This window comes from Acomys minous (assembly GCF_964271855.1).
Source record: "Acomys minous genome assembly, chromosome: 17".
In the NCBI taxonomy this organism is placed as follows: domain Eukaryota; kingdom Metazoa; phylum Chordata; class Mammalia; order Rodentia; family Muridae; genus Acomys; species Acomys minous.
In genome coordinates, this window is record NC_140500.1 from 58,953,440 (window position 1) to 58,965,769 (window position 12,330).

A 12,330-nucleotide genomic window follows, 5' to 3' on the forward strand; every position below is an offset into this window, starting at 1 on the left:
AGGACCTTCCATGTTCTGGGTCAGGCGGACTAATGTTATGAAAATGGCTCCCTTGCCCAGAGTAGCCTACAAGTTCAGGAATCTGAGTTTGTCCTTAACTTCAAGAGTTCTTGCTCTTTGCTTATGTCTCCTTCCCAGCTAATCTTGTTTTCAAGTTGTTTTACTTTTTAAACCTTTGCCTTCATTGTTTAATATTATTCTTCACAGTTCATGAACATATCATTATTTAGTTCAACTCATATTTATATTAATGATTTACATCTACTTCCAGAACCTAGATGTGTGTAGTGCTGATAATTGCTGTTATGGGAGGGTTATCTCTGTAGGCAGTAGAGGCAGCATGGCAGAGCATTCTGTGCTCTTTCTGTGGGTTTCTGTTTGGATTTTCATAGGAAACTTTCTGCTTTTGGAGAACTCTTAATGTGCTCAAGGAGAGAGAACTTATTACTGGAAGACATTGTGACTAGTTTAAAGTAAAGATAGAGGAGAAAGAGCATAGCTTGGATTTATTGTTAGAAGTTATTTTTCATCTCTGACAGTTCCTAAGTTAGATAGAATACACTATCCGGTAGACTATTAAAGCTGTCATTATGATCCAATATATCTTACTGGAATGGTCAGCTCCAATATTATTTTTTTTCATTTACTTCCTACTTGCCTTTAATTTTCTTCCCATTTGTAAATCACAGGCACTAGAAGGTCATGTTTACAGCTGTGTTCCACTTGTCTCAGAGCTTAGTTTCTCCCTGCTTTCTTTTTAAAATGCCCAAACCCAATGGCTGAATCGTAGAAGGAGTACAGTGAGGACTTGGAAGTGTGCATGTGAAGTTGTGGAAGTCATACAATCATCAGACTGTCTCAGAAAATGTCCCTGTGTTTAATCCACCCTCCTCTCTCTCTGCCTCTCCCTTCCCTCTTTGCATTTTCTTATAGAAACATACTTGATTCTGACAACTACAGTCCTATACCAGTAACGAGTGAAGAGACGTACAAAAAGGTTGTAGGACAGTTCCCATTTCAAGATATAGAACTGGAAAAGGTAAGGGATACTTTAAAGCAAAATATTCTCATTCTCTTCCCCTCACATTAAATTAATTTCTCTGAGACGGAGAAGCTTCAGTTCAAAAGATTTTTAAAAAAGATTTATTTATTTATTCATTCATCCATCCATCCATTTATTCAGTATACTGTGTTTTGTCTGCATGTACGCCTGCACATCAGAAGAAAGCACCAGATCTCATTATAGCTGGGAATTGAACTTGGGACCTTTCAAAGAGTGGGCTCTGCTCTTAACCTCTGAGCCATCTCTCTAGCCCAAGTTCAATAGATTTTAAAATATATTCAAAGAATTCCTTTTTAGGTCTTAGAGGTTTAGAATTACTCACTGGGCATCTGCAAAAGGCTTTGAGATCCTAGCACATCGTTGAATTTGTCAGATCACTAGGGTATTACAATTTGGTTAAAATTGGAATTTCTTAAGTTTGTTATACTGTTCAAATAACTTCTTCTAAAACCAGACATTTAAATTTGCTCTTTTGGGTATATAATTATTTTGTTTTGACAGTGCACTGAGTGGTTTCTCCTACCAAAGTTACAGAATAGACTGGTTTTCCTCAAGCAGCCCTTTTCTACCTCTACTGTGCCTACGGCTTGCATATAACAAACATGAAAGTACATGCTTGCACTATTGTCTTGTGCTGTTTATAGAGTCATGAACTCTTGAAACCATACAGTTCCATGACACATTCATCACTAGGGAAGTCAGGTCAGGACCTCAGAGAGGGTACAAACCTAGAGGTATGGGCTGATAGAATGTCGCTTACTGGCTTACTCATTCATGGTTTTCTCAGCCTGTACTCTTATACAATCCAGCGCTACCCCAGGGCTTTTCCTGTGGGCTAGACTTTTCCACATCAGTCATCAATCAAGAAAGTGCCCTACAGATTTGCCTATAGGCCAATATCCTTTTTTTTTCTCAAATTTTTTATACTTCTATTTTTACATATACATTTATATTATTACACACAAATAAAATAAACTACATACAGCAAGAAGAACCACAAAACAATTAGGAATTATATAAATGTTACATTCTTAGTGTTTTGGCTATTTGTATTTGGCAGCCTTGAAGAAAACATTTTTCATATCTTGGTGAGTCTAAAATTCTCAGTGAAAATCAATATCTATCATATCTCATTGCTATCAACTTAAAACATCTATCTATACCTAAAAACTTCTTAATCCCTAAACAACTAAGCCTAATTGTAAGACTAAACTATCCAGTTTTCAGCCCCATCAGAGATTTGAGAAGGAATAAAATTAATTACCTGAATAAACAGGAAGTGCAGTCTTATTGATGCATTTTCTTTTTTAAGACTATGTCTTCCCATGTGACCCTAGTTTGCATCAAGTTGACATAAAAACTAGTCAATACAGTTGGCCCATTGTCAATTTGACACACAGATACATTGCTTATTAAGTAATAGCCTTTCTTTTCTTGTTTATCCCCCTTACCTTATATTAATATCAATATCTCATTGTAAAACATTACAACTTTTAAAGCTTCTGCCGACTTTAAAAAAATTCAGACACTTAAAATGTCTCAGTCTCTAAAATGTCTAAAGAACTGGGCACAGTTGCAATCAAACTGAATCAAACCCACAATTCAACAGTGTAAGAAGGTCAGTGTTTGATGTCTGGGATTCGCTCAAGATCCTCTGGGCTCCAAAGGGTCGGGGCTACTGCTCTGGCTCTGCCTTCAGCACTATACAGTTTGTTTCTTAGCGTCAGGCAGCTCTACTTTCCTTGCTGGTTGACTATGGTCGTGGCATCTCCAAAAGGATGGGCTTTTCCCTGCAACCAATAACCTCTCCTGACCTCTCATGATGCCAAACCATACATAGCTGCTCTCTGTGATTCTTTGAACCTTAAACATCAGTACACTGGGAGGACTCTTACACGTTATGAAGTTAGGCTGCCAGCGTGAGATGCAGCCTTGGCTCCCTCTGGACCACAGCTCCTAAGGGCTGACTCTGAGGAAGTACTCACAGCTTTATGCCCTCAGTGATGCCGGTCTCTACTTAATCATCATTAATTTCTCAGCTCTAACTAACTAGCATCAATTGCCCCAGTAAAGCAAAGGTTTTTTAAGTAAATAGTTCTGATCTCTTTTTAGTTACAGCCAATTCTTCAGCCACAGCTTACCAAAACCACAGATTCTTAATGCTCAAGTTATCAAATTGTCCTATTACAGTCTTTAAGGTACTCTCAAACTTCCGGTTGAAACCTTATAAGCCAGGACTCCGTCTTCTGCATTGCTTCAAGATTCATAACTAATAAGTTCTAATGACAGCTCATTAAGCCTCAGACAAACACTCAATTACTTTTCTAAAAGTTCCAGAGTCCTTCCACAGGTCTCTGAATATCAGATGGTCAGGTCTGCACAGTCATACCCTACAACCTGGTACTAGTTTTTATCTTAGGGGAGGAAAGATTTATTTTATCTTAAAACTCTGAGGTCACAGTGCATCATCTAGAGAGTCAGGGAAGGGACTGAAGGCAGGAGCCTGGGGGCTGGAACTGCAGCAGAAGCCGTGGAGGAGTGCTGCTGGATCATCCTCAACTGCTGTCCCATAGTGAGCTGGGCCCTCCTGTAGCAACCATAAGCCAAGAAATGCCTGAGGGCTGGAAAGACGGTTCAGCAATGCGGCTGCTTTTGCAGAGGACCCAGGTTCTATTCCAAGCACACACATGGCCGCTCACAACCACCTGTAACTACAGTATGGGGATGTCTGATATCCTTTTCTAGCTCCCACAGGCACTGAGTGTAAATGGTGTACATGCATACATGCAGGCAAAACACATGTGCATAAACTAAAATAATAAATAAATAAAAACAATTAAAAAGGAAAATGCCCTGCAGACTGCCTCCAGCTCAATTCTGTGGAAGCATTTTCTTAAGATTCTTTATTCCCACATAACCATAACTTGTGTGCAGGTGACAGAGAAATGAGCAAGCATGCTTGTATTGTTCTTCTTAGTCCCAGAAATCGCTTGGAGATAGTTTTGTACATTTGATACTCTTAAATCAATACTTCACGAAGTAGGACAAATGGTTTTTATTTTGTATTTTAAATAATTTTCAAGTGTCTACAATGGATTTAGTGACTTGTTTTCATTAATTCTTACATTTACAGCAGCCATTTCCCAAAAAGTTTCCTTTCTCTGAATTTGTGCCAAAAGTTTACAACCAGATTAAAGAATTTATCTACGCCTGCCTGAAGTTTTCAGAAGATCTTCATCTAAGGTATCACACGAGACACTGGAAGCAGTCCAGTGCTGCTACCCTCTCTAAATATACACTTTGTGAAATGCATGCTACTCTTCAGCTATGAGTTCAGAAGCCTTGGTATAGGCTTTCACTGGGGTCAGTGCTTTTTATAAGGATGGTGAAAGGGAAAAACCTTTGAATGACATAACAAGTATATATTACATTTTAAACAATTCACTGAAAAATCCCTGGAAATTGTAGTTTAACTTACATTTACCATTCCATTCCGGTTGATTAAAATGTTACAGTGAGAATGGAGCAGTTACAGTCTTCACTGCCAGCGTTGTTGTTCTGCTCTGTGTCTGTCTCCACCACAGGCTCCTTGTTGGTTTGCTCATTTATTGGTTTAGTCTGCATATGTTTCGCCAGACATGTAGTTGGGTGCTCATTAATAGTAAAGGCATTAAGAAGCTAAGAGGAAGGCCTTTATCTCCAAGGAGGAGCTTATCTACCCACGGACCAGGACAGCTGGTGTTAAGTGCTGCAGAAAATCAGGATATACACAGCAGCCACAGTGCTCAGAGCAACAGTGCCTGAAAAGGCTCAACACTGCATCTGTATCTACACTTGATAAATTTATAAAAAGAACCAGTGAACAGAACGTATCATGTGTCAAGCTTTTCTGAAATAAGTCTAATTAGGAGTGAGGTTGAATCACCTGTTTTTACCCATTCTGCTACTTTGGGTTGAACATGGCTCTCCTGGTGCACTAGGCAAGTGCTCTGCTACTGTGATGTCACATGCAGATGCCAAGAAAAGATTTTGCTAAGTTGGCCAGCATAGCTTTGAATCTCATCTGGAGCCCACACAGGCCTTGAAGTTTCTGTCTTTCTGCAGTGGCCTTCTGCTAATTATCATTCTTACTGTGAAAAAGGATGATACTTGGAATTGTACAGTTGATTTTCCCATCTAAAACCAAGATTAGTATTAAAGAAAAGCCCTCTTGAAATCAGATCACTTTTGAAAGGTGAATAGCAATATGTTTGTAGCCCTACAATCCTCCCCTCACGCAACCTGTGATCAGATGACCTCACACCAGAGGTCAGTGTCTAAGGTCTTATTATGTCTGTCATTGCCAGGAAATTATTTCAAGTAAACTGCAAAATGTCCTTTTGTCACTTAATTTTTGAGGGAAGGGTAATACTGAAATAATGTGGGTAAATTATTTAGATACTTTTTATATGAATCCTATGTTCTTGAATGAAACTTTTTCTTAATATTATTTACAGTGCCCCCTTTTTTTCTTTTTGAAAATTTTATTAAGTGTTTGACCCAAAACTTCCTGTGGTGAGTTTCATATTGACAATTTAAATGAAATATTCCCTCAACTTGAAGGAATTTTGCACTTGCCTTTTTCTACTGGGTTAACATTGCCTTCCACCTCAAAATATATGTACCCTGTAATTAGGAGTCAGTTATCACTTCCTCCATTAGAACTGTCTTAGTTCTAAATAGACTTAGTTTGCCATGTGGAAAATGTGTATAACAACAGTTCTCTCAAACACAGTGTCACAAAGTCAGAGAAATATCAGATGGAGATTTCTTATGCAGCATTAAAAAATAATTATATTTGTATGAATATTTTCTCTTCCATCAGACAGTTTTAAAAATTATTATACATTATGAAAGCTGTGCCAGTGGTAAATTCTGAATGCATGCAGCTATTCTGAAAGTTCTTATTAGTACAGGGGGTTCCTATAATAAAATGATATCCTGACATTTAATTAAAAGTACAGTGCACACATAGATTTTATTTTTCTTCACATTGTGAAAATAAATCTTTGTAAAGAATTTTGGTGTGTTTTGGCTTTCTAAACTTAAGAAAGAGAGAGACAGGGAGTCGGGAGGGGAGAGGGAAAAGAGTTTGGAGGCTATGTTGTCTGAGTAAGTACTTCCATTGCTGAGTATCTCTGAGGCAACTGAGAAGGGGAGAGAAGTATTTTGAGAGAGCATTAAAGTTACTTTGAAATAACACTTTACCACAGTCTAAATAGCTGCCATCAAGAAATCCAATAGTGAATGTTAGAGAGAATGTGAAGACAAAGGAGCTCTTCTTCATTGCTGGTGGGGTGTAAATTAATATAGATATTATGAAAATCAGCTTGGAGGTGCCTCAAAAATGAAAAATAGAGCCACCATGTGACCCAGCTATTCCTTATTTATATCCAGAGATCGTCACGTCCTGCCACAGAGATACTTGCGCACCCATGTTCACTGTGCTCTCCTCACTATTGCAAGAGACTGAAACCAGCCTAAATGTCAGTCAGCACATGAATTGTCAATTAAAAACCTGGTGCATATAAGATAAGAATACTATTAACCTCTAAAGAAAAATAAAATCAGGAAATTGCAGGAAAATGGATCTATTTAGAAGTTTAGTTTCAAACGGGGTCACTCACTTCTCAGAAAGAAAAAAAACTCTGATGTTCTCACGCATGCAGATTCTAGCCTATAATGCTACATTCATTTTTCTAAACAAATACACTTGTTTAGTGTAGTACACAGAAGACTGAAAGGGGGCAGGTTTTAAGTAATGAGGAAGATGAATGCAGGTAAAGGGGATGCAAACTAATTATTATTATTATTTTAGTTTTAACTCTGTGGTAGGGGTGTGTGTGTGTGTGTGTGTGTGTGTGTGTGTGTGTGTGTGTGTGTGTGTTGGATGTATAAATGTGTAAAAATTAATTGATATTGAAAGTATAAAATTCAAAATGAAGTTCTACAGCTTCAGAGTGCAAGTTAGCCAGCATTTTCTTAAAGTATTCAAATGTGAAAAAAAATAACTAAGCAGAGTTCTATAGATAGATTTTTTCTTTTTTTCAAATGAAGGCAAAGTGAGCTTTGATCAGAATAAAGCCTCAAGGTGTTTGTAAAGTGCTTGGAGTACTTCCTGGCACTCAGTACTGACTGCCGTTACTGCTGCTTTTACCACCGCTGCTGCTGCTGCTGCTGCTGCTGTTCTAGCTACAGCCGTCACTATTGCAAGAATGCTCGGCCTGCTCATTTGTCAGCGCTGGTTTCCTGGGCTGTAACTGAGCTCATCCTTTATGTTTCAGCTCCACTGAAGTTGATGACATGATCCGTAAGTCTACAAACCTGTTGCTGACCAGGACTCTGAGCAACTCTCTGCAGAACGTCATTAAGAGGAAGAACATTGGCCTTACTGAGGTAAAGTAGCTCCTAGTGACGAGGACCCCCCCCCCCCCATGTCCTGTGCATGCACTTTGCCTGCTTTTAGGATTGATGCCAGGGTCATAGCACTCGTGTTCTTTGGCCCATGTTAGACTTCCTTGGCTTTTATTGGTTTTGATGTCTTCTGGATGTGAGTGGTAAACTGTTACTTGTTTAGCGAAAGCTTGGTGATTTGTGATTGAAGTGTGAGAGAGGAAGGTAATGACTTACTGCCTCTCCTAGTAAAGGGAGAAAAATCCTTTTAATCATTTGTGGCACAGTATAAACTGAAGGTTTGACTGACTGATACGTAGTCCTAAAATTTTGAAAGTTACGAGATTTCTTTTCCTTTGGAAATCAGGGTTTCATGGTCACATCACACCTTGCATTCACTGAAAGAAGGTACTGTGCCCAGAGTGGGAGCTTAGGTTGGGGAAAGGTCTTCAGGCGAGAAGGCTGCAGGCTGTGTTCCTTTCAGAGCTAGTACAGATTTAATGCCAGTAGCTCTAGGAAGAAAGAACATTTCTGACTGCATAAAGTCAAGGATTATGGTAAAAGTAGTTACTGTTAGCATCCCATGCTGAAGACAGTGCAGAGCAGCTGACACTGCCGTGGAGAAGGAACTGCAGAGGAATGACACCGACTGTGAGGGAGCTATACTACAGCAAGTTCTCAAAGTTGGAAGTCCATGGAGCCATGGCTTAGGCTCCTCCCCTCGTTCTTCTGAGTCTGCTTTCTATGTTTTGGGATAGAATTGTCATGATTCACTCTCTGTATCCGAAAATGGCCTAGCTTTTTCCTTTACCAGGGAGCCTACAAACAAGGAAAGGTGGGGGTAGGGGTCAGACCCTCTTCTGCTGTCATTAAATGATTGTGTTGCTTCCTTACTGAATCTCAGCTGGGGGAGACCATTTACACTTTGTCAGCTCTATCGTTACAATGATTCTTAATTATCTTGTGCCAGAGAGGCAGAGATTTATAGCTCTGGTTTGGTGTCACGGAGCACTCAAGTGATGGAAACACGTTGACAACATACACTTCAACGTCCTCCTTCAGCAAGTGATTCAGTGTGGAAACCTCCATATGAGCTACCCCTGCCAGTCTGCCTTGCCTTGCGTTGGGTACACCATACCTCTTCTCGCTCTTTCTCTGTGCGTTGTCCATGCCGTCTTTCCCCCCGTCCTTCTTGCTGCCTTCCTGGTTTTCTTGCTTCCACTTGCTTCATACTATCTTTTAGTTCTAGCTCCTGCTTGAACTTGCTGTCTCAAGCCTTGTGTGATGCCTGCTTGACTCAGCAAGTGCCTCTTCTTTTCATGAGCTGCTGCTTCCAGGTCTGTGGAAAAGCAGTTGATGACTGTGTATTTGTACCTTTCCCCAGGCTTTTTGCTTCCAGTGCTGCCCCTCTGATCCGTAGTGTGTTTTTGGGAAATGACTGAGCTTCATGTTGAGGCATCACATGTTTCATTGCATTGTTTGAGGATTGTAAGTGAGCATACTAAGTATTTAGAACGGTGTTCAGGCCACAGAGGATACCAGTACCTCCTGCTTGGTATTACTAAGCATTCTGAGCATGCAGGCAGTGCTTGTCAGGTCTACTAGATTTTTTTTGAACAAGATGTCCTATTATCAAATGTGTTTCTACCAAGATGTGTTCTCAGTACATACTATACCTGATGCTTTACTATTTGTTTTATTATTTAAAATGTATTCACTGTATTTTTTATCCATATTGATGTTAATATCTCTGTTTTGAGCTAAAAGTCCGGGAGTATGAGTAATTTTAAGCTCTACACCAGAAATTAGCTCAGCATAAGCTTTGAAACAAAAATTGAAAAGGTTTCCTTCTAAAAGAAAAACTGAAGGAAGCTTTGTTTCTTTGCTCTTTTTGTTACTGCAACCATTAGAACCAAAGGCTGGTCCTTCAGCCTTAGCAAATGGGGCTCAACTACCCATGCTGGCTTGTTCAGTCAAAGGAACAGTAATAGTGGAAGCAGAGGAAGGAGATTGGTTCAGTGTGGCCACATTGGGAAGAGGAGCAGAACGTTCCAGTGACCTGCAGGTTCATATTCAGGGCCTTGCCCGAGGTGTATGCATAACTTAGTAGCTGCTCCTCACTGACCCAGGATTGTCTGAGCTTCTCCTGCAGGAAGTCCTATGAAATCTCTCACCAGTCTTCCATAGCATGTGGTTATTGGGGAGAAATTCTTGTACTTTGAGGCCTGTTATCTCAATAGTCTGATACCTGAAAGGAAGCTATAAGTGTCTCCCTTTGGAATATCTTTTTCCCTTCCAGGATAGGTAAATTTTCACAATAAATTAATTTAAAGTGCTGTAACTGGCCTGGCAGAAGTCAGATATGTGTTCGTAGGTCCTAGCTAACATGCAGACTTAAAGTTGTGGTCATAGTGGCACATAAGCAGACCTGAAGCAACTGCTTTTGCTCTGTTGTGATTTAGACAGGTGACCAGCTGTGCCCTGTTATGTCTCACACACCACATAGCACCCACCCCATCCCCAACAGCAGGGGCAGTGCTCATGTCAGTTATGCTAAGATACTTTATATTCAAGTCAATATTTTGAACAGAATCTTGGAAATTGGAACTAGTAGTCCATTTACTTTGGTATTTTTGAGCCTGCTGGGATGAGAAGGAGATAAAAATCCCTTCTAGTCTTAGGTTAGTACACTCTTGGGAATGAGACTAGTGTTGCTATGGGTATTTGGTTTTTGTCTCCTTAGAAATTGAGCAGTTAGGAGCCATTAAAATATGTACATCTCACCTTACAGCTTTCGGCCAATCCAGGATGTTTTGGGGTAGAAAATTATCTGCTTCTGGAAATAAAACAAAAGTAGATCTAAGAAATATATGCATATAGAAATTTATAGTTGAGAACTAAATCCTGCTAGGGATGCAGGGCTGGTGCTGTTTAAGATGAACACATTTCTTTTCTGGAGTTGTCCAGAAGAGAGTACCTGCCATGGCTCCTCGGGTCCCCGGGGGTGTGTAGGAGGAGCTTGGCAGGGACTGCCAGAGGGCACTCTGTGCTAAGGCTCACTCACATTCACTTTCATACCAGAAAGGATGGAAGGAAAAACGTCTTGTTCTTAGTGGGATTTGTTCATTTATTTTCTTCATATGAGGTGGTTTTTCTGTTTTTATTTTTGTTTTTGTTTTTGAGATGGAGCCTTCCTATGTAGCCCAGGATAGACTCAAACTCTCAGTTTTTATTCTTCAGAGTCCTAATGGATTGTTACTACAGTGATGTCTATCATTTAGTTTATAAGTTGCTGTTTACACTATAATCTTTTCTTTGCTGTACTGTTCTCATAGCACTTTATATGAGAGATAATGAATATCTAGTCTATTGCTAATTCTGTGTCCTTGAAACAATATAATGATGCCACGGAAGGAGCTCAGACTCTGATGATAGTCTATATCTCAGATGGCTTCGTTTCATCTTCAGTTCAAGGGTAGCCTCTAACGCCTCTGCCTTGTCAGGGTTGTGGAAGCTGTCATTCAGGAGTGGAGAGCACGAGACCTCGTTAACAGGCAGAATTCCCTCTGAAAATGACATGGCGTGTGCTATAATCCTGGAATGTTTTAATAGTCTATTCCGTGCTTGGCAGTGAAACACTTGAAGAGTGACTGACAGCCCAATGATGCAATTCATGGTGATCTCTTGTGTTGACAGATCTTTTTAAAGTCGTGATAAATTACTACTGTACCCAGCACAGCCGCCTCCTTTTTCATTTTTTTAAACTGCCAAAATCCTGCAAAACAGAACAATTTTCTTTTTGACTGCCACTGTTTTTTTTTAAAGTTCTATAGCATGACATGATTCCCCTTATTATTAGAATTTCTTTTGATAGACAGAATGTGTTCCCTATAGGTAATGTTAGTTTTAAAATGGAAATCTCTAGTTCTCCAATTTAACTCTCTTTCATTTCTGACTTTTACATCACGACAACCTTGCCCCAGCTACTTTTCCTCCCCTTCATCCCTTTCATCCTTCCTGAGGGACTGTTGGAGCCTACTACTTTTCGGGGGAGGGGTGCCATTTTCTTTAGTGATGTAGGTACCAATAAGTTGCCATTGCTTCAGTAAATTACCTCTGACCTAAATTGGGCAAGAAATACTAATTACTCAGTGGGTCATACACAAAATGAAGACACAGAAGTTGGGGTGTGTGCTTGCTGGAGAGAAGTGCTCCAGCTAAAGAGAGATGCTGGGGGACTGAAAGAGTGAAAACGCATAAGATTTGTGAAAGTCACACAATTTATATATAATTTTAAAGGGAATGATTTGATTTAGATAAAATAAGAGTTAGTGTGCTTTTTATCCTTTCAGAGAGAAACAGGATCAACAGAGTGTAATGAATTGCTCAATTTAGGGGATGCACTTTTCTTCCCGAGTACTTTAATGGTAAAGGGCTGGTGTTTGGGGTGATTTTATAGGAGACATGACAGTAGACTTGTATCCAGGATACCATCTCTGAACTCACACTTTAAATGATTGGCAAGGGGTTCTGGACAGATTTTCACTGTCTTGTGGCTTCTGAGGAGTAATAGAAAGTTAGTCTTAGCTATGGTCATCTTTTCATCTGAGGGAATCTCTTACAGCTGCATCTTGGTACTTGTTGTCAGTGTCTCAAAAGTACCTGTTTGCCCAGGTCTTCAGACAGACCCAACACAGAGTGGTAGGTTGCTTTGTTCATTACTTAAGAGCTATTGGTAGAAGCTAGCATTCGTGTCCTGAGAGTGACCTGTGTTTCTGCCCAGTGCTGGGTGTTAAAAAGGAGATGAGTTTGCACTTTCTGGTTATAGACCTACT

The 12,330-nt window shown here is 39.8% G+C and overlaps 1 protein-coding gene across 2 annotated transcripts in view; it reads left to right on the forward strand.

Annotated features, from left to right (window-relative positions):
• The window catches only part of EXOC6B (exocyst complex component 6B), a 434,863-nt gene that overhangs the window by 229,284 nt on the left and 193,249 nt on the right, over positions 1–12,330 (forward strand). For both annotated transcript variants that reach the window (XM_084764962.1, XM_084764963.1), the window contains exons 14-16: positions 934–1,039; positions 4,197–4,306; positions 7,387–7,498. In XM_084764962.1, the coding sequence (XP_084621088.1) occupies positions 934–1,039; positions 4,197–4,306; positions 7,387–7,498 (328 nt within the window). The remainder of the gene's footprint in view (positions 1–933; positions 1,040–4,196; positions 4,307–7,386; positions 7,499–12,330) is intronic.